At 42.2% G+C, this 22194-nt stretch overlaps 1 protein-coding gene across 1 annotated transcript in view; it reads left to right on the forward strand.

Annotated features, from left to right (window-relative positions):
- SLC9A4 (solute carrier family 9 member A4) overlaps positions 1–16156 on the forward strand; it is a 65350-nt gene extending 49194 nt beyond the window's left edge. The window contains exons 9-12 of the mRNA XM_008699104.2: positions 1875–1971; positions 6789–6920; positions 8124–8211; positions 14758–16156. Of these exons, the coding sequence (XP_008697326.2) occupies positions 1875–1971; positions 6789–6920; positions 8124–8211; positions 14758–15113 (673 nt within the window). The 3' untranslated portion in view covers positions 15114–16156. The remainder of the gene's footprint in view (positions 1–1874; positions 1972–6788; positions 6921–8123; positions 8212–14757) is intronic.
- The last annotated feature ends 6038 nt before the right edge of the window (positions 16157–22194 follow it).

Consider the following 22194-nt stretch of genomic DNA (forward strand, 5'->3'; position numbering starts at 1 on the left):
AATTCCTCTGTATAATTTCATAGCTGTTGCTTCTCAGTGTGGATCAGTGCGAGATGGTGCCTTGGGGATCCCTGTATTACACATCCAGCCAACAGGCTGAATGGACCTTCATTAAGTCTCGTCTTTCCCAAAGTGGCCAATTACAAACCGGGAAGAGTGCCAAGTTAGACCTACTGCTGTCTTGAGTTTAACTTTACCATTATCTTATGGTTTTTCGTACTTGGTTGTGAATATCATTAGGAACATAAGAAATGTAACTTTTTGATTAGCTGTTGTTTCTGCTCAGCAAGAGACTGCTTCCACCATAATAAAGGAATGTGTTCAGTGTAGGTATATCTCAATCAGAATAAATTTTATTCCAAGGACTTTTAAATAGGGAGGTTGAAATGCCCTGATAATAATGTTTAGATCACCAAGGGTGGTAGCTGAGTATCAGTAGTGTTGACATTTGCAGCTCTGAGATATGGAAACTCTGATTTCAAGGCTGCTGGAGAAAGGGCATTCGTCTACAGACAGGATTGCTAAATAAATTCTGGCATTCTGTGATACCTGGTACCCAAGGCCTTAAAAATATTTTACAATTGTACTTACAAATGTACAAAAAGTACTCACAAAATGTTCTTGCTATGTACGGCTATGTTGTTACTAATGTTTGGGAAAAAATACTTAAAAAGTGGCCTGTATTGAAACCAGTTAACTACTGATCTCTGTGATCAATTATCCTAAGACTTTTGTAAGCGGGTAGTAGCATCTCGGTGCCTTTATGCACTGAGAAGAGTTCCGGCGAGGAAAGGAAAAATCAACACTCTGTAAGGTTTTATACCAAAATATTAAGGGAGGTGAGAGTATTAAAAGATAGATTTAATTTTCTTTAGTTCTCTCTTTTCTGTTCTTACTTTCTACAGGGAACATATATTATTCATACAATGAAACGTTTGCTAGAAATTCCTGCCACTAGATTGAAATGATTGAAATCAAATGTACTTGTCACATGAAAATTCTGCACATAGCAATGTCATGACTTTGAAATCCTCAGAAGACAATTGTGCATTGACTGATAACCTGGACATGACTTTCGGGGGTGCAGCGGGGGTAGGGGGGTAGGGGGAGGGCTTATGGTGAAGGAAGCCTTGGGGAGCTAGTCATGCGGAGGCAGGGAGCGGTCAACTGCTTCTAGAATCTCACAGAGTGCCCAGTGTCTCAGAGCTGGGCTGGCTTTCAGAATAGAAATAGTCTAAATATCCTTGTAAAATATGATTCTAGTTTCTTACAATTATTCTTTAACCAATGATAAAATCCCTAAAGGAACCATTCCAAGGTAAATGTACTCACAAAATTTCAATACTCCCTTAGATCAGAGCTATTCTGAATGTGGTTTGCGGGTGGTGTTGTCCGTGAGCTGTTTGTCACCTGTCTGCAATGAGATCAGTGCAGACCTAACCACGAGTCAGTCTTGCTGAGTAATCTTATTTCCACTGAATCTAACAGTAAAACATTCGGTTCTAATTTTATAGTACCTTTTTAAAAATTTATTTTCTAGCAGTTGATTTTTATTGTATTTTATCAACATGTTTGCTCATAACAGATATGGAGGAAGAAATAGTTTACTGGTTTGTATCTATCTTAAAACCCTTTTTAAAAAATGAGTTAGAGTAATTCCCACATAAAAGCTATAGGCAAGGAAACCTTATTTTCAAAATGTGAAGTCAAGACACGTTACTGACATTTCACAGGAACTTACTGAAACAATAGAAAAAATTATGTTAAAACATGGGTTCTGGAACTTAGAACTCCCACACGTATATTGGTACTTTTGTGGCACTCTTGCCAGGATGTAAGAATAATGCTTGGCTTCCCTCCAATGATGTTTCCAGGGCCCAGAGGATACATGGAACCAAAAGGCTTTCCCCAGAAGACGTGGAGTCCATGAGGGACATTCTGACACACAACATGTACCAAGTTCGACAAAGGGTGCGTATAAGCCATCCGTCTGTCCCATCGCCTGGCCTTGGAACCAGTCGTTCAGGAATCCGTTCTTGTTCACATTATCTCCTCTAAAGCAGCCTTCTGGCTAAACCATTTCTTTCTGCTTGATTTGGAGAACAGAAAGTTAATTGTTACCTTTCTGCTAAAAAAAAATTGGCACATGTGGTGTAAAAAGGAATGCAGATCCAATTGCTGGCCCTAGGGGTCAGGCTGCCCTAGCCCTGCAGCCTGGTACTTTCCAGAACCAACAGGTCTCCCTCTCCCTCCAGAGATGAACAACTGGTGGAGCTCACTCACCGCACCACAGAAAAAGATGGCACCAGGACGCCAGTGATAGGCTCCATCTGACTGACTGTAATAGAGCTTAGAAAGTTGAGATGGTTATTGAAATGCTGAAAGCCTGCATTAGAGGACTCGTATTGGGCATATTATTTTTTAATTTTGGAAGAGGGTATGGAGTGTATACTACCACTTGGGAACGGGTACAAAGTGTATAGTAAGAACATTCCTGGGGGCAGTGGGTGAGTCTTTCTGAAATTTTGATGCAGTCAAATGACATTTAAGCTTGTGAAATCTAAATAGGAGTTTTCTTTTTTCAGTTTGAGGATTCAATTGACTATGCCAATTCTTGAGTATGATATGGCTAGAAGTAAATTCATTGTGAGAGCCTTGGGTTTTGTGACTATGTTATAGGTCATAGTCTTAATGGGGCCCAAAACCCATCAGGTTAAAGCCCCTCGCTTTCAAGTAGAAGATGCTGAGGTTGGGAGAGTTGTTTCTCTGACCTGTTGAAGGTCACACACAAAAAATCCAAGTTAAGAACCCAGGTCTTCCAAGTGTCTACGCAGTGCTCTTTCCATGACTCCAGCCTTACGCGAGCCAGTTAAAGTGAATGCTCTCTGGCTTCCTGTTTTGGAAAGGTCGGTGATTAAGGGGAATGTGCCAGCAAAAGGCTCTGCACCTGCTGAAGGAATATAGGTCAGCATCAATCATAGCAAGCTTAGAGTAAATTCAAGAGCTTTCAAATCATTCCAAGTGAAACTGTTTCAGTAAGACTATCACATTCTGATAAATAGATAAATTGTTAAGAACTTCCTGGTTTGAAGAATGTCTGCTGGCTTCGTGGGGGCCAGAGCCCAAAGGCAGCCTGAAACTCAGCCTTTTCCCCATGTGGGCGAAGGTCAAATTTAAGGAAAGGTCCAGAAATGGAGATGGAGATCCTGGGACTCCAACCCAGTCTAAATGAGTCTTAGCTACCCATTCTGTCTTTCTTTCCTTTCCTGCAGGTTCCCAGAGAGCCAAATCTCTTCTTTCATAAGGGCTGTCCTCCAGGTTTCATTCAGTCTGTCCTCCAGGTTTCTCTCTTCTAAGCTGGTGACATCTTCCTTCATTACTACCCCCAGATAAGCAGATGGGTCATGGTAGGTCACACAGGAAGGGAGTTTCAAGCCCCTGAGATGGCTGTTGCCTCCACTTTTGTTACTTTGACAGAGTGAGCCTCGCCAGTCCCTCCCTTCCTGTCTCCTTTCTCACACCATCTTTTACATAGGTCATGTACTCCCCTTTTCCCCGTGGTCCTCTTGCCCTCTTGAAAGAAAAACTGCTCTAGAGATGCAATGCAGGACACCTGTCTCCTTGGTTTCTAGTGGGTGATCTACAGTTTTGAGGATTGTCACAAAGGGTGACATCTGTAGTCTCTAGCCTGGGTGATCGTCACTGGACCTCACACGGTGTGGGGCTGATGGCTGGGGCATTTCTCACAGTCTGCATCTCAGAAGAGGCCATCTTGGGAGTCAGGAGTCACTTCAGGACAAGGCTGGAATGAGTGCAGTGTTTGACTCTGGGGGACCCTCATTCATGGTTGATCTGAAACGGAGCGGTCCTGCCCGGTCTGTGGCACCTGGGAGGACTCCGGCCACTCCTGTTTGAAGCCACTCCCCTCAGCACGTCCAGTACCAGATTGTCACTGCTGTGCAAGTTGAAGAACTAGCCTCCGGAGGTTCCCAGTGGGACAACACTCGGGATGGAGATGAGAGGGAGAAACACTCTCTTTAAACATACGAGGGAAGAAACTGACCTCAGCTCAGACTCAAAGGAAAAGTCAGAGATTGACGGACAGCCCCCTGGGGTGGCCTAAATGGTCAGGTCACACTCAGAATTCCCACACACTTTCAAAGAAGGAAAACCATTTATTCAACTTCAGTTCTCTTCAGTAAATATTTAGTGCATATCTAGAGCTTTGTCGAATAGAGCTCAAGTTCTAGGGGGAAATACAGTCGTGCAGCCATCACCAGCTCCTTCATTAAAGGGCTGGACTGAAAGAAACAAAAGGAAGAAAATTGCATATACATTATATGCATAGGACTTACTGTGCTCCCTGCAGATAGGCAAGGATAAGCACATGGGGGATGTGATATGAGGTGAAATAGAACAAAAAATGTCCACATGTTCCTTAAAGTACAGCCCTCAAGTCAAGGTGTAGGAAATTCCTACCAGTACAGACACATATATGTATATGTATATATATGTACAGACACACATATATACATGTGTGTATATAAACACACACACACACTGACTTCACTTTTGCATGAATTTAACATTGGTGAAAAATTGTAAAATTTGTCTTGGTATTCTAATACTTAATTTTAAAATGTTTTTTTGTCAGTGTCACATGTCATTCTTTAATATCCCCACTTATACAACGCACTGAAGTTGAGGTCCATCGTTAGCGATGGTGGCTAAGAGTCCATATTTCAAATACATTTCAAAAATTTAATTTTTTGCCAGATGTTTTTTATCAGATTGGTTAATTTGTCAAGAGTGGCTTGTAAAAATTTCCTATCAGGAGACGGTGAAAGTTGGCTTTGCAAATTCTCCCCTGTTCCCTTGGCCTCCAACCTGTGCCGCCTTTATGGACTCCTTTTAGACAATTGTCTGTTTTATGAGGATTAGTTAGCTAACAGATAATGAAAGCCACAAATCTATTTAACTGGCTGTATAGACACTAAAACACAACCAATAAACTAAAAACCAGTGAACCAGTGAGGACACTGCTGTCAACCCCTCCTTGTTACAAACACCCTCTTCTGTTCTGGTAGGAAATTGGACCATCTCCTATATCAACCAAGCAGAAGTTTATTATAAATCTGCATACTAAGTACAAAGAAAGCTTAATTTCTTTTGTATTTTTTATAAAAATGAATGGAAACATAAGTATTAGTATTTTTTTCCTCGCCCTGGAGGTTGTCTTGTGACATCTCTTGAAGTGTGAGCACCCCACTTAAGGGACCCTTGGCCTGGAGGTTGGAGTCTCCTCTCTTAGTAGGTTGTCCCTAGGGTGCTCCCCGCCCCCAACCCCACCCTGTCCTGTACCTCTGGTCTCATTTCTCACAGTACTTTGACTAAAGAACTAAACCGTCCTGTGGTAAACAAATTCCCAGCTCTGCTTCAGTAGGTCCTCCTGACTCCCATCACATTTTTTTCACAGCTATGTCTTATCTCAAGTGTTCCCTCTTCCTGAAGGGGAACATCTTTCAAGACTCAGCCCAGTGCAGTGTGCCTTTCCCACCTAGGACTGGATCGGTGCCCTTTTCCTACACTCTGTAAGTCCCAGAAGACCCCAATAGCTTTTCACTTCCTGAACAGGCAACATTATATGCTTGTTTGACTCCCCAAGTAGACCATGAGCCTTTTGAAGACCATTCTTCAAATTTTTTTTTAAAGATTTTATTTATTTATTCGACAGAGATAGAGACAGCCAGCGAGAGAGGGAACACAAGCAGGGGGAGTGGGAGAGGAAGAAGCAGGCTCAGGAGCCTGATGTGGGGCTCGATCCCATAATGCCGGGATCACGCCCTGAGCCGAAGGCAGACGCTTAACCGCTGTGCCCCCCAGGCACCCCCCATTCTTCAAATTTATCCATTTTTTTAAATCCTGTGCCCACCATGGCACCTGACAAGTAGAGCTTTTGCTATTTTGCTATTGAATTGGAAATCCTTATTACAATATCCATTACCCAGGAGCAGTAGCACTGTAGTCCTGAATCTGGTATCCAGTGGGACCAGTATATTCACTGCTGCACAGTGGAAAGTAGGGAGAGAAGACGTTCCAGTTAAGCACTTGATAAACATTTGAAGACCAAGGCTGGTCTGTGGTTCAAGACAGGTTATCACTGGCTTGGTGAGAATAAGGAAGAAATGTTTTGTAAAGATAACTGATTCAGTTTGAAGGACTGCTCTGTAATTAGTGATTATGTCCTTCCTACATTTTGGTTGAAAAAAACCTCTTCCTTTTTGAACTGATAATGGTGATAGTGATTGGTTGATTTTTTGAACGTAGCTCTAATTGGCAAAATGTAAAAATAGCAACCTTAATGAAATTCCCAAAGTAGTTTCGACATTTCCTTCATCCACTGGGTCCAAACACTCAGTAACCACTGTCCAAGCATAAAAAACACGACCTGGGAAAGAGTGTGGGTATGGGGCAGCCGAAGTCCGTGGGCATCTCAGGGCAGGACCACGGCAAGGATACGAAAGAGACAGTGCAGGTGGAGAGCAGGGCTGTGCGAGCCGGAAGGCACAGGCTGCAAACCACGGCGCTGTCCTGGTAGGGGTGGCCTCGGTCACAGGCCTTTCTTCTCTGGGGCCACCGCTTGCTCCCCTGTAATTGAGGCAAATGCTTATGTGGCCTCTTTGGTGTCTTCTTCCTCTAGTAGTCTTAGTTTGTGATATTTCCATGGCCTCCGAAAGCCATGGTTGTATGGAGCATATTACGTATTTGATATTCTATTCTTTCCGCAGACCCTGTCCTACAACAAATACAACCTCAGACCCCAAACAAGCGAGAAGCAGGCTAAAGAGATTCTGATCCGCCGCCAGAATACCTTAAGGGAGAGCATGAGGAAAGGCCACAGCCTGCCGTGGGGAAAGCCGGTAAGGTGGGGTTCCCGGTAAGGGGAACCTCCATGGACTGGGACGCTGGGCTCTAGGAAGCTTCCTTCTCTCCCAGGAAGATCTAGGGAAGGATCTGCTCTTGGCCAGACCCTGGGGCCCCATCTTCATATTACCCACAGTGCATCTGAGCTATTCTATTTAGGTCATATCGAACCATTCTCACTGGAACATCTGGACGAAGGTTACATCTGGAGTAGATTCTAATTTCTACCCTAGTCTCAGTGGCTAAAATGTAATGATAATGAGGAGGATCGTAATAATAGCCACTAACCACCTGAGCCGAGGGTTAAGTGACCTTGTTCAAACATTTTTGTTTCACAATTTATCATTTCCAAACTAAAATCAAACGAAGTATTCAACCTGTGACCTTGTAGGAATGCTTACCGTAAGCACACATCTGGCTGGCTAATGGGAAGAGCTGCTTGTCAACTCACCAGCGATATCGTGACGTAGCAATCATATTGTCTTTGCAAAGAATACAGGTGCTTTCGAGTGTCTTACTTTATCCTCAGGCTCTTTCTGTGAACAATGTAACAAACGCATTTTCTCCCTTTCTCCAGACATTGAAACTCAGGCACAAAACGGCTAATTGGCTTATCCCACTTAATCGTAATTATTCCAATGAATGGAATATAGATCTCCTGACCGTGTACTAAATACTCTTTATTTTTTCGTATAAAAAACTATCTCAGTGGGGCACCTGGGTGGCACAGCGGTTAAGCGTCTGCCTTCGGCTCAGGGCGTGATCCCGGCGTTATGGGATCGAGCCCCACATCAGGCTCCTCCGCTATGAGCCTGCTTCTTCCTCTCCCACTCCCCCTGCTTGTGTTCCCTCTCTCGCTGGCTGTCTCTCTCTCTGTCAAATAAATAAATAAAAATCTTTAAAAAAAAAAAAAACTATCTCAATAATCCACAATTCTGTTTTCCTTACTAAAAAACAAGTGCTTTCCAAAATAAAGTCATTTGAGGGGTTCATAATGGTCTATTTTATCATGAAAGAGAAAGGAAACACATATCGAAGGTTGAAGCATTCTGCTGGCTTTAAACCAGAGTGACGGGAGTACAGGCGAGTCTGTAATTTACACGAGGTGCCCAGCATGGGCCTGCGTCCCCACTGTTTCCCATGGGACTCTCTGAATCGCACACTCACCTCTGCTTTTCCTCTCTGCTTGTTACCCGCAGGCCGGTACCAAAAATATCCGCTACCTCTCCTTTCCCTATGGCCACCCTCAGCCGGCAAGAAGAGACCCGAGGGCTGCTGGTTTCACAGGTAACCTGCCTGCCTGGCTATTCTTCTTTTCCTGTAAAGGGTCAGATGGCAAATATTTGGGAGCTCGTGGGCCAAGATGCAAAATCAAGAATATTATGTAGGTACTTACATGACAAGAAAAAGAGAAAACATTTTTATTACTCTAATTCAGTACTTGATTTATGGACACTGAAATTTGAATTTCATGTCATTTTTACCTGTCATAAAATAGTCTTCTTTTTTTCAACCCCTTAAAAAGGTAGCAGCTATCCTTAGCTCACAGGCCATACGAAAAGAGGCAACAGGCTGGATATAGCCCAGAGGTGATAATTTGCTGATGTAAAATGGGCACTTTTTTGAAATATTTGAATATTTTAACTCAAATTAAATATTTGAAATATTTAAAAATCAGGATTCTCCAAAGTTGGTTAAATTTCACTAAAATAATTTCATCAAATTTACTGATTAACTGTTTCCTGTTTAATATCTAACTCTTAAGTAGAATTCTTGAATTATTGAAACTGCCTATTGTTCTAATAAAAGCCGTTATTATTTTTTAAACGTGTATATAAAATGATTTTCTATTAGCAAAAGGTGATATATAATATATAATATGCCATATTATCTACTTTAATTTTCCCAAATATTGAAGACTTAAAAACACATTGGAAGTTCAAATAAGCTAAATGTATAGGATTTTAGAATTAAATCTTGAAGAGTGAATATAATTCTTCTTTAAAATGGAAGTTTATTTTCTTCTGATTTGAAAACATGCTTGTTATAAAATTAAAATCAATCAGTAGAAAAAAAACATAAAATAAGAAAGTTTAAAGTACTTGAAACCCCAACACCTAGATATAATCACTATAGAACATTTTGGTAAACATTCTTCTATAATTCTCTCTGCACCATCCTGGTCCCTAACCTATCTGTACCTGATACAAGAAAGAAAGAAAAAAGGGGCACCTGGGTGGCTCAGTTGTTGAGCGTCTGCCTTCGGCTCAGGTCTGATCCCAGGCTCCTGGGACCGAGCCCCACATTGAGCCCTGCATCAGGGCTCCCTGCTCAGTGGGAAGCCTGCTTCTCCCCCTCCCACTCCACCTGCTTGTGTTTCCTCTCTAAAAAAAAAAAAGAGAGAGAGAGAGAGAAAGAAAGAAAGAAAGAAAGAAAGAAAGAAAGAAACACATAGCATCATATTATCTACAAAATCATTGTATCATTATTGTTTTGGAATTTTTATAAATTGTCTAGTTTACTCAACCATCTACTGTGGACAAATTTCCATTCAATTGATATAAACTAAATAATCATTTTTATGAGTAAATAATAGTCAATTATAAAAAATAATCCTAGCTTAGTTAGCTAAAGCCTTATTAATAAATATTAAGGTGTTTTGCCTTTTTATCTAAGATGAGCAATGAATATCATAAGTACCTCGGATCACTTATGATTGATTTTTGCACAAATAATCAATTATTCCCTTAGTATGTTTTCTAGGAAGCAAAATTTGGGGGTCAAAAATTATACATATTTAGGGGCGCCTGGGTGGCACAGCGGTTAAGCGTCTGCCTTCGGCTCAGGGCGTGATCCCAGCGTTATGGGATCGAGCCCCACATCAGGCTCCTCTGCTATGAGCCTGCTTCTTCCTCTCCCACTCCCCCTGCTTGTGTTCCCTCTCTCATTGGCTGTCTCTATCTCTGTCGAATAAATAAATAAAATCTTTAAAAAAAATTATACATATTTAAATTTACTCCTCACACCAACAGTCTGTGAGAAAAGTAGTTGCCAAACATTTTACCATCATTCAGACTTTCAAGTAACCTATGATGTGATAGGATAAAATTTATATACCATATTAATTTTCATCTGAGTCCGTTTGATTTTTAGTTAGGTTGGACATCTTTTCATATTTTTGGAAGAAACTGTATTTCTTCTTGAGAAGTTTCTGTTTCTGCCTTTGGCCATTTTTTTCTATTCCGTTGTTTGTTTTCTTAAAATGAATTGGAAGAACACCGTATAACAAGGATATCATCCATTGTCTCGTGTTCGTTGCCAATGGTTTCTCTTCCAGTTTCACATTTGTCTTTTAGTTTTTAGATATACTCGCCATTCAGAAATTTTTATTCCATTTAATCAAATCTGCTCCATCTTCCACAGAAAAATTAGAAAACGATTTACCCAACATTTTTAAACTTTACTAGTTTAATGATTCCATTAAAATTTCAAACCCTTTGAGATATATGTTTGTGTAGATTGAGACAGAGACTCGCATCAGATTGTTTTCCAATGGCCCTGCCCCTGTCCCAACCCCATCTTTTCCTCCAAGATGAGATGCCACCTTTGCCGTGCTAAAGTCATTTATCCCAAGGAAAGGGAGGAGGAGGGGTTGCACCCAAGGTCTAGGTCTCTAAACAGCATATATAGTACGAGGCAGTCCATTGTCACTCCCTGGGTGTCACGCTCTGCCTTGCCCTGGGCAGTTCTGGGCTCTCAGTTCTGTTTCGTGGATCTAGCCGTCTGTTCCCAGAGCGCCCCCTTGAAAGCAGTGTCATGTTATGTTATAAAAGAGCTAATCCGCAAACAAAAGCAAACAAAACAAAAGAGCACCATTGTAGGGTGTAGAATAAATTAATTTCTAAAAATCTTCCTGGCACAAATAATCTGGTGCGATTTACATTGTTTGGATGAATAGAAAACATGAAATTCACACAGTCCTTTCTTACGATGGACATCAATGTCGCACGCTCCTGTGGCAGGAGAGCGGCACATAGCATCTCCCTTGAGCACAAATGTGCAAATCTTAAATAAAGCATTATTAACAAAATATAATAGAACATTAAAGAAATACTGCACCTTACGCGGTGGGATTTATTCCAGAAGTGGGGGTTGTTTAACGTTTGGAAATATGTTTACGTTATTCAGCAGACGAATAGGTCAAAGGATCCTATTCTTTGAATAGATGCCCTAAAAGGCAACTCGCTCACATTTTCTGTAAAAATAATAAAATCCTAGGACAACATATTTAGGACTTATATGAAGAAAGCATGAAAGCCTACTTCTCATGCTGTCATTTTCTCTCTGTAAAGAGGAGAATATTGGTAACTCCCATTACAACCGTGTTGCCCCGAGGTGAAGCCAGGCAATGCATACAAAATTAAGTAGGACTTAATTTACCGGTTATCCTTAATAAGTTTTAAAGCATTATAGTAATCGGGGTTAGACTGAGATCATTCTCAGTGTGTCTCTGGGCACAATTATTGGAACCCACATTCTCTCCAAACTTGAAGGCTTTCTGCACCAGGACAAGTCAAGGCGTGGCCAGAGGCCCTCTAGGGGGAATATGGGGGGAGATGGCATCCAGCAGGCAGTCTCTGGTTAACCAGGCTGTGACTTGGAGAGCATCCTTCTTTCTCACTGTCCCCTTGCTCTCTGGTGTTAGAGCAGCCCCTACTCTAGATGTGTGGGGGCTCCACATACTCTTCCACTCTTTTGCAAGGAGCCAAGGTTCACTCGGTGCTATAAGCAGAGCACTCCTTCCTGGACACGCACCTCCTGTGCTCTGAGATGGCTTACAATCCATGCGGATTGGGGAAGATGAAAGAGTTCTGGAAATGGACACACGACAAGGTGAATGAATGTACTTAATGCCACAGAACTATACAATAAAATGGTGACGATGAAAAAAAAAGGTTAAAATGGTAAATATTATCAGAATTAAAACAAAACCATGAGGAAAGGGAGGAGGAGGGGTTGCACCCAAGGTCTAGGTCTCTAAACAGCATATATAGTATGAGGCAGTCCATTGTCACTCCCTGGGTGTCACGCTCTGCCTTGCCCTGTGCAGAAGCACTTCCTGTTTCTCCTTGACCCTGCCCCTGGGTGCCTAAGTGCAGATGTTAAAGCAGGAGATAGAAGAATAGATGTTCAGATTTTGCTGCAAGGTCTCCATTGATCTCTCCCTGGAACTGCCTGCCTGGGTACGGACCTGCAGGAGGTTGTGCAATTAGGACAGAGCCCAGCCCCCACCCTTCCTCCTTCCTCTTCCTCTTTCCACTGGCTTCTTCCTCCCCTTTTGGACACATCTACGGACTTAAGTTGCATGAAATCTTGCAAGTTGCCTGCTCAAGCCTCTTCCTAGTGTTTGGAAGCTACTTTTCAAGAAGCAGAGATGGTCAGGAAACATCAGCTATTTATTTTCCGTGTGCTGATGGGGAGCATATGCTCAGAGGAGGGGTTGGAAACTAGGAGGGGAAGAGGAGAGTGGGCCAAAGGACCACTCTTGGGGGAGAAGCATTCAGGCCATTGTTTTCTTGGATAATATTCCAAGCACCAAAGGATCAAGAGGAACTCTTGTTCCAGGCCAGATCATGGAGCACAAATTAGAGGGAGGTAATGGAAAAATGGACAAATATTCTTAACTAATTTTTTTTTTTTAATTCAAAGCAGTTGATTCCTGTCCCCCACCTCCCTCAACTTCCAGGCTACCTTCTGAGGATAATTCGATCATATTTAAGAAAAACATTGTTGAACAGGTTATTTAAAATTTTTCTGATGGCTAAACACATTTTGCTTTCTGTATACCTGTGTGGCTATCAGTTTTGGCTGTGGGGTTTTTATTTTGTTTTGTGTTTGGTTTTTTAAGAGGGAATAAAGAGTGGGAGAAAGAACGCTGCTTTCAGATTTAAATATAAAGTTCTTAAAATACTTAAATTGTCAGAAGAATATTTAAAGGGAAAATAAATCTGTAAGGTTAAAACTTGAGGACATGAGAATAGATGAGATTTGTGAAAAATACTGCCTTGAAGATGTGTGCACAGTGAAGTTGGGAAAAGGCGATGTCGTAGGCATGGATGGCGTCTTTGGAAGGTCATCTGAGAGGGGAGGTTGCGTAGATACGCAATGGCTTCCCTCTGCTCTTGGCATAGCCTCCTGACCCGCATGTGGCACGTGGCACGTGTCAGGGAGCCAGGCACCATCTGGCAGAGAGCAGATGTGCAGCTGGACAGGCTCTGCTAACCTGCTGTCCCATCTTCACTGTGTGACCCTGCAAGTCACTTAACCTCTTGAAACCTCAGCCTCTTTACCTATGAAATGGGGATGCTATCTTTACTCATCTCCAAGGCTTGTTGTAAGGCTCAAATGGCATACGAGATATAAAATAGTTTGCATGGTGACAGACGCATAGCAAATTCTCCATACATGGACATTTCCACCATCATGGCTGTCATGTGCCAGCGGAAATCTGTTCACCCTCTCACCTCCTTTGAAGGGAGGACATCTAGTCACAGGGGTTTTGCCACTCTCTGCTGTGGTTCTCTCCCACCTGTGTTTTTCCAAGTTTGGCTATTTCAGGGTCAAAGGGATGAAACTCAGATTTAATGCTTTCTGGTAACCATTGATTAAAAAGCAAACCAACCAGGGCACCTGGGTAGCTCAGTCAGTTAAGTGTCTTCTTTCTGCTCAGGTCATGATCCCAGGACCCTGGGATTGGGCTTTCTGCTCAGCAGGGAGTCTGCTTGTCCCTCTCCCTCTGCCTTGCCCACCCCCACCACTCATGCTCTCTCTCAAATGAATAAATAAAGTCTTAAAAAACAAACAACAACAAAAAAATCCAAACCAACCATGTTCCCATGACAGTTACCATGGCACCTTCAGTTCAACATTGGTTTTTGACAAACAAAGCATCTTTGTGCCTTATGGCCTAATGCCTATGGCCAGCTGATCTGATTTGTAAAAAAAAAACAAAAAAACAAAAACAAACAAAAAACCACTCCCTTACTTACCTGAAGGAGTCTAGCCTGATACACAGGTTTTGGTGCATTTCTATTTATACCACAGCACATATGCTTCTATTCTGTGCCCTCTTCGGGGCAGGGAAAGTCAGACAGGTGAGTGTAAGAGCTGGAACCTCAAGAAGGACTGTTTCTTTTTTTTTTTTTTTTTTTTCTTGTTCATATATTTTTTTTATTTTATTTTATTTTTTTTTATTAATAATGATTTTTTATTATATTATGTTAGTCACCATACAGTACATCCCCGGTTTTCGATGTAAGGCTCGATGATTCATTAGTTGTGTATAACACCCAGTGCACCATGCAATATGTGCCCTCCTTACTACCCATCACCGGTCTATCCCATTCCCCCACCCCCCTCCCCTCTGTAGCCCTCAGTTTGTTTCTCATAGTCCATAGTCTCTCATGTTTCATTCCCCCTTCTGATTACCCCCCCTTTCTTTATCCCTTTCTTCCCCTACTGATCATTCTAGTTCTTATGTTCCATAGATGAGAGAAATCATATGATAGTTGTCTTTCTCTGCTTGACTTATTTCACTAAGCATTATCTCCTCCAGTGCCGTCCATGTTGTAGCAAATGTTGAGAACTCATTCTTTCTGATTGCTGAGTAATATTCCATTGTATATATGGACCACAACTTCTTAATCCAGTCATCTGTTGCAGGGCATCTCGGCTAAGAAGGACTGTTTCACTCTGAGTTCTTGCGATCTAGATATGGAGTCTTCTCTCTGATCTTAAGTCACGTTCTTTCCTCCTCTTGTCATATTTTCCCAGGTAATGACAGTAGTGATTCAGAACTCCCATCCATCATGTTCAAAGCACACTCTCGAACAGGGACACTTCAAGAAAGACGGCTGACACATGAGATAATTCCAATGAAGAGCTTACCCAGTGGAGGGAAGCCATGCCACGTCCGGTATCCAAGACACACAAGCCAAGAAGAGCATGTTGGCCCGGGCAGAAGGGAGGCACTACGGCCCAAACCACTGTTCCACGCGGTAGATGAGGAGTTTGAATCTGGAGAAGAGAGTGAGGAGGAGTCCTCAGCAAGTGGGTCTCGATGGTCAGCAGAGCCCAGACCCAGCAGGCAACACCACAGGTCCCACAGTCCTTTGCTCCAAAGAAAGTAGTTTCATCGTCCACACGATTGTCTCCATGTATTTCAAGAGTCCGTTTTCCTATTATTGTGGAAGAAGGATTTTCAGAGTTATGAAGGGAGCTACTGAGTTTATTTTTCAGAAGCTATTAAACATGCATCTATTAAAGGAAGGTATTTTTTTTGGAGAACAACTTGGAACAAATTTGCAGGCTCTGCTACATTCTTAGTTGATGTACTCTGTAGACAAATTCCCTGTGAGTGATAAATGTTAATCATCATAGGAATTATTACAGAAATTCCTAAGAGTGTGTGATCCATGAAATTTATTGAGATACAAGCATGACTGGTCAGTAATTCACCTTGACTATCTGTATGTGCAGCTTATAATCGAGTTAGAACTGGGAAGGGCCTGGGAAATCGTCTGGCCCAGGTCTCTGCGTTTACAAATAAGGACGCCTTGCCCGAGGTCACATGGTGAGTTGCTGCTTTCACAAGCTGGCTGTCCTCTCTCCCAAGAGAATGCATTTGATTTTCATTTTGACATGTGCTATGTGATAATTATGCTTCTGGGGAAAGGTAGAATTTGCCGTAACATGGCTATATTTAATCAGTAGCAATAATAAATGGATGTGATGTGTATTAGAGAATTAGTCTGTGAACGATGGGTTTGTACTCTATTTAATAACTGGAATATTTATTTTAAAAACAAAATGGCCTAACAGGCTTTAATAGCAGTGACACAAACAACGGGTATTTATTAGATGTACAATTGTAGGCTGTGATACTGTGCCCTAGGGTTTGAAACTACTTCCCAATTTAATTTTCCATCCTCATCACCCATAGCCTTGACCTGGAACCTCACCAACTTTGCTAAATGACTTTATCTTTCCTCCCTCCTTGCCCTCTCTTCCTCTGCTTTCTCTTCTGGCTGCTTGCAAATGAACACGTATTTTTAAGTGCCATTTATTGTGCCAAAGGGCTGATCTATAATAAATAATTATCTGTACTATCATTGCTATTTTTGACATCTCTAACCATCCCCCACTGATTTAATCCTGTACATCTTTAAAGGATGCTTTCCAGTGCACCAGGCTGCCTAAGACCTGCCTTGATCCCCTTACTCAGTAGTGAAGTGATCCCCTTCCTCCTGGGTGCCCCCACACCGCACTGGGTGTGTTACAGAACTTATCTGGGAATTACACTTATACGTGTGTGTGCACAACTGCTATGGTCTGAAGGGCAGGGAGGATAGTCTGTGCATTTTAAATTTTATCCATTCATCAATTGTGTTTTTTATCTCTTGGCTTTACCTTTTTTCTATTTTTTAACCTTTTATGCATTTTTTTGTCTTAGTTATTACAGTGCCTTGTACACGGTAGATTATCTATAAATGGTGGGGCAACAGTGGCCTTTTGGTTATTTCCGAATCTGAAATATGAGACTGCTTCTAGATTGTGTAAATCTCCTACCAAATAATAGTTATCAGCCCAAAGAGATAGAAGTATATCTAAAACCCAGGCATCTTTGGGTTCTGGGTTGTTTTTTTTTTTTCCTTTATTATTCAAACAAACAAGCAGTCAAAGCAACAGAAAAAGTTTATGCCCCATGAGAGGGGGTCCGTGAGTCGTGATCCTTAAACTGTAGCCGAAGACACAGAGACAGAGCAGAGGCAGCAGAAATCACCTTTCCAAAGCCATACACAAAGCCGATTCTTGAGAGACAGAGAACACTTGTGGTCCTTGCTGGATTCTCCACATAACAGAAACCCAAACTGTGAAGGCCCCTTCCCAGATAGCCAGCGAAGTCCAAGGATTAGTGGAATTTATCTAATTCTTCTGTTTTCTCTGAGATGCTGGTACCATTTGAGAGAGGAATGGTGGGATTTAGGGAATAGACAGGAGCCCGCCCCTTTAATTGGTAGAAACCATAATGGAATTGTTGGCCCTGAGGCCATTTGTTCATCTAGACACTGTCTGGCCCTGGCTGCCTAGGTTCGGAAAGTAGCCCTGGAGTTCCTTCCTGGAAAGAAGGACGGGTTGAGGGCCCTTGTGGTCCTGGTAGTTCTGGTAGACTTGGCGAGCTCATGTCATTTCCTCAGCCACCCAGGACTGTTGCCAAATGCAGTGTGATCTGATCTCCATTCCACGGGCGACAGCCCACTCTGGAGATTGGTTGAGGGTGTGATGCGTACCCCAAGAGTGTTCTTAGGTATGGGTTTCACATCATGCGTTTTTGCAAGAGGCACCACGTAGTGCAGCAGAGAAAGTTCCCCCTTGAGCATTGAGGAAGATCTGCTTCAGGTCCCCTGTGCGGCTCGGGGAGGGCTTGGAACCCCATGAGGGTGCTCTCCGGGGCCAGCTGCTGGTCCACTGGGCATCACACCTTCTCCGCCAGGGCCAGGATTTGCCCTTTTACCTTCAACCTCGAAAAAGCAAGCACACAACCCACAAACTCCTATTTTCCCTCCATAAGTTTTTTGTTTGTTTTCTTTACTTTTTTTTTTTTTTAACTTTCCTAAACCTGTTCCTATTGCTAGCCTCCATGAACTTAGGTTTCAGTAAATTCTGAAATTGGGTCAAGTAGCATTTTCTTTTATTTATCCTACACAGTAACTTTCTACCTTAAAAGTTTCCCACATGTTTGCTGGTGTTGGGATGTGGTAAATATTTGTACTCACCCTGCCCAAACCTGACGTGATGCCATGGGACCTCCCTCGTCTTTCATCAACCTGCTAAAAGAGAAACATGGCTAGAGAAGAGAGTCTGCTATGACAAGGTGGGGATGGCATTCTGGACACTCTCTTGTGCTTCCGTCATGCTTTTCTCTCTCATGAAGGTCGGATACTTTTGTGCTTCTCTTCTGAGAAAAAGTTAAAGGGTCATGGAAAGTAAGACTAGAACTGGCCCTTGAATTCAGTGATAGAATTACCGTGCCCAGGTATATGACGTGCCTACTCCTGCTCAGGTCTTTAGCCTACATCGTTGGCTTCAGCTTGCAGGGAAGCTTCTAGAACACTTCTTCGCCTATTCAGATGCCTGTCACTCAGATCATTTAGATTTTTAAATCAATATAGTTAGTTCAGAGCTCAGACTCTGCAGTCAGGCCCCTTTTAGCTGTGGGTCACCAAGTTATCTTCCCCAAGCTGAAATGTACTACTGATTGATAAAATAAGGTAATTATTTTATCTACCTTATAGATAAGGATTAAATAAGGTAATATTTGTAAAATTCTCAGCTTAGTGCTTGTTTTATAGTAAGAGCTTACTAACAGCTATAAGTATTTAGGCAAAAATGTATGTACTCATGACAGAGGACATACATTACTTTAATGACATGAAGAGGTATAAATAACAGACATCTGAGACTTTTCTGAGAGGCAGTTTGAACGACATGATAGAGGAGATTTGGGGCTATCCATCAATCCATAGCAAAACCAGAGATCAGGTCTAGATACAGATTCATGCTTTTCCAGCAAAGCTTATTTAATTTTTTTGTCATTACCTCGAAATTATTGTATTTTCTTGTTTGGGGGGATGGTCACCATGGTGTCCAATCCTAATCATGGTTTATTCTCAAAGCGACAATTAATTTAGAAGACCTGTCTCCGCGTACCGTGACAGGCACCCAGTGAAGAAAGGGAAAATTTCTCTGTGTTGGGGAAACATTCCTTGGGGTTTGATTCCTCAACTTGCAATCTTTTCTGTAAGAGACCTTCCCTCCAAGAGAGTGATTATTTTTAACTTATAAATATTAACTAGTGAAATAAGTGTTTAAGGACTTTCAGCATGGGAAAAAAGTAGTTTTTATTGTGTTTCATAACTTTCTAAAATTAGGGAAAGTAGTTTTTTTTTTTTTTAATAAATAAAGTCAGTGTATGTGTCAGTGTCGTCTAGGGTTTTTGCAAATATATTTTATCCACAGGTAATACAGGTGGTTTCTTGTAGTTAAAAAAAAAAAATTTTTTTTCCTGACTAAACTCTGTCAAGTATCTTATTTCTAACTCCTCCTGAGAAAACCCAGCAGTGCAGACAGAAAGCCTCCTTTTAGGACATTAGTCACTGCTAATTGTTAATTGGGCCATAAGCCTAGAGGAATAAAAGAGATGTTTGCATCAGTGCTAGTCACTCTTGTAATTAGCAAGTGATATGTTGTCTCATCTGTGCACAATATTTGATTTAATAAATTCTTTTTCTTTCTGAGACTCTAACAAGCTTCCAAGCCAAGGGTGCTCAAAGTGAGTATGTGACAGGTCAGAAACTGAAATTTCCATTGCCCAGCTTTCAAGTTGGGGCTTATTCAACAGAGTAACTGGACCCATGTTGTAAACTGAACCAAGATGGTCACTACTCTGTTTCCAGGCTCAGCAATCCAGATCTTGAATCAAAATGGCTACGGTGCCTGCCTGGGTGGCTCAGTTGGTTAAGCGTCTGCCTTCGGCTCGGGTCAACGATCCCGGGGTCGTGGGATTGAGTCCCACGTCGGGCTCCCTGCTCACCGGGGAGCCTGCTTCTCTCCCCCTCTCTCTCTCTGTAAAATAAATAAATAAAATCTTTAAAACAAAACAAAACAAAACAAAATGGGTGGTCCTAAAATCAAGGTATATGTGTCCTAAGAGATCAGTCTTGAATAAAATAGTAATAGTAGCCAACATTTATAGAATGCTTACTGGATGCCAGGCACTATTCAAAATGCTTTGCCATACATAAATGTGGTGTCACCCCATCTTAAAAGAAAGGGTACAGGTTTAGAGAGATTGAGTAACAGGTCCACGGTCTCCCTGCTTTCAACAAAGATCTTGGAAACCGGGTCTGTTTGGTTCATAACCATTGACCTAAACTTTCTCCCCGAGGAGAATTGAGAATTTAATTTTTTCTGTCTTGGGAAAGATTCAGTGGGAAGAAATGGAGGACCTCCATCCTACAAAAAAGGAACGTGGGTTTAAAATGGACAAATAGGGGCGCCTGGGTAGTGCAGTGGTTAAGCATCTGCCTTCGGCTCAGGGCTTGATCCCAGCGTTCTGGGTTCAAGCCCCACATCAGGCTCCTCCACTAAGAGCCTGCTTCTTCCTCGCCCACTCCCCCTGCTGTGTTCCCTCTCTCGCTGGCTGTCTCTCTCTGTCAAATAAATAAATAAAATCTTTAAAAAAAAATAAAATGGACAAGTAAATACAGTGGAAGTTGATGTGATTTTGAAAATCTGTTTTACAAATGGGGTGGAAAGGGGTCGGGAGAATGTCTGACTACTGAAGCATTCATATAATATTTAAAGAGGTACATATATTCTTGGTAAGCACTGTACCATTAACCGGAAACATATCACATGCCTGGCTTTTTACTAAGAACTTTTCATACACATATAAAAAAAATTTAATTCTCATAACAATCTCATGAAGTTGGTTATTATGATTATTATCCCCATTTTACAGATGAAGAAACTGGGTCTCAGAAAAGCTCTCACCAAGGACACACAGCTGGTCCAAGTGTTCACCAAGGGCACGCAAATGGCGGTGGATTTATGTTTACAGCTGTCTGACTCCAAAGCCACTAATTCCAGCCACTGAGCTATGGCTGCTGTAAAGAATACACTGAGTCACTTAAAAAATGAATTTGCTGTCTACCACCATCATTTGAATTCTTGAGCTCACTTCACTACATCAAGTCATAGTTCTGGTCTTGTTTATCCACTGCTGCCACAACCACAGCTTTCCTTTCTGTTTGGCTTGGTGTTCATGTGCTAATTGAAGCTAACAGCGCCTGCGGCAAATCACTGCTTCCGGAGTCTGTCTTGGAATAACTATAGTGAACCGAGAACATGAATTATCCTTTAACTGGTTTTTATAATTTGAATATTTGTATTCCTATCGGAGTGTATCTTTGGACGAACGAAAATACTGGAAATAAAGCCGGATAGAAAATTTCAAAATAAGGGGTCACCTGGCACCGTGGCCCTGGACCAGTGGAAAAGGAAGGAAGGCCCCACGGTGTGTTTCATTTATTTTGCTTCCTTACAGGAATTTTTCTGGGTAACTAAGAGCGAGTGAAACTAGGACTCCGGGTTTCGCTGGTGTACTGTTTCACTGGTGAAGCCTGCCCTTGTTTGAGTTTGTGCTTGTCCTGGACCTGGCTCAGGAGGCAGCCCTATTATCTAACTATGCCATCTTTCAAAGGGGTTGTGTGTATGGGAAGGAGGGATGTTCCAGAGTTCTAAATGCAGAAGTTAAAAAACCAATCAGAAGGAGGAAAAGAGGATCAGTGTCCTTTCCTGAGAAAAGGAGATACTCTTAAAACGAGAGGACAAAGGACAGGTCCTTGCCCAGGGATACGCCCACGGGAAAGGCACACAGAGCTGGGCAGTCCAAACCAGCAGTCTCAAGAGCATGGGGTTTAGCAAACAATGGTTGCTGTACTCCACCCACACCCCTGGAGCTGAATTTCAAGTTCTGAATTTAGACAATACAGCTGGAATTTCTGCAGTTTCATTCCCTGACACATGGAGCTTCGGGCAGCTCTCGTTAAAAATATCTGGACAAATATTGCAAGAATGAAAATGAATATTTGAAAAGTGAAGTACGCCCGTGGTGAGTTGGAGTAAAGTCTTCCAGGCAGGATGAAAGAAATAGCTTTTGAAGAGTACCTCCAAGCAGGTTAGTAGTTTCATAATGGCTTGAGGAGGTAAGATGAGTTTGTTGGAGGAAAAAAAGATCGGATTATAATTATATCACATTAGACCCTTCCTTGCTTTTAGGGGAGACTCAGGAAACCTTCACACACAGAAGATAACTTTACATTTGATAAATTATTTGCAAGGCTTGGTGGACCACACTGTTCCCTTCTAGACCGTAAACTCTTTGAATGCCGGCTGCAGAGAAAGCCTTGGGAAATGTGCTGCATTCATGTGTCCCTAATAAATGGTAAGAACTAAATATCCTAGAGCAGTGGTCAAATGTTGGTTTAACACCACAGGGTCGGTTCTTCCAGACTTTCTGCACTCTCTCCAGGATTACACTGAGAGGAGTCGCCTGGCAGTAGACTCTTTCCCGCTGGGCTTTAGCACCTTGGGGGCGGGGGGGGCGGGACAGGGGCAGGGGAGCGTCAGCCGCCTCCTCCAACAGAG

The sequence above is a fragment of the Ursus maritimus genome, unplaced genomic scaffold (assembly GCF_017311325.1).
Source record: "Ursus maritimus isolate PB19 unplaced genomic scaffold, ASM1731132v1 scaffold_6, whole genome shotgun sequence".
NCBI lineage: Eukaryota > Metazoa > Chordata > Mammalia > Carnivora > Ursidae > Ursus > Ursus maritimus.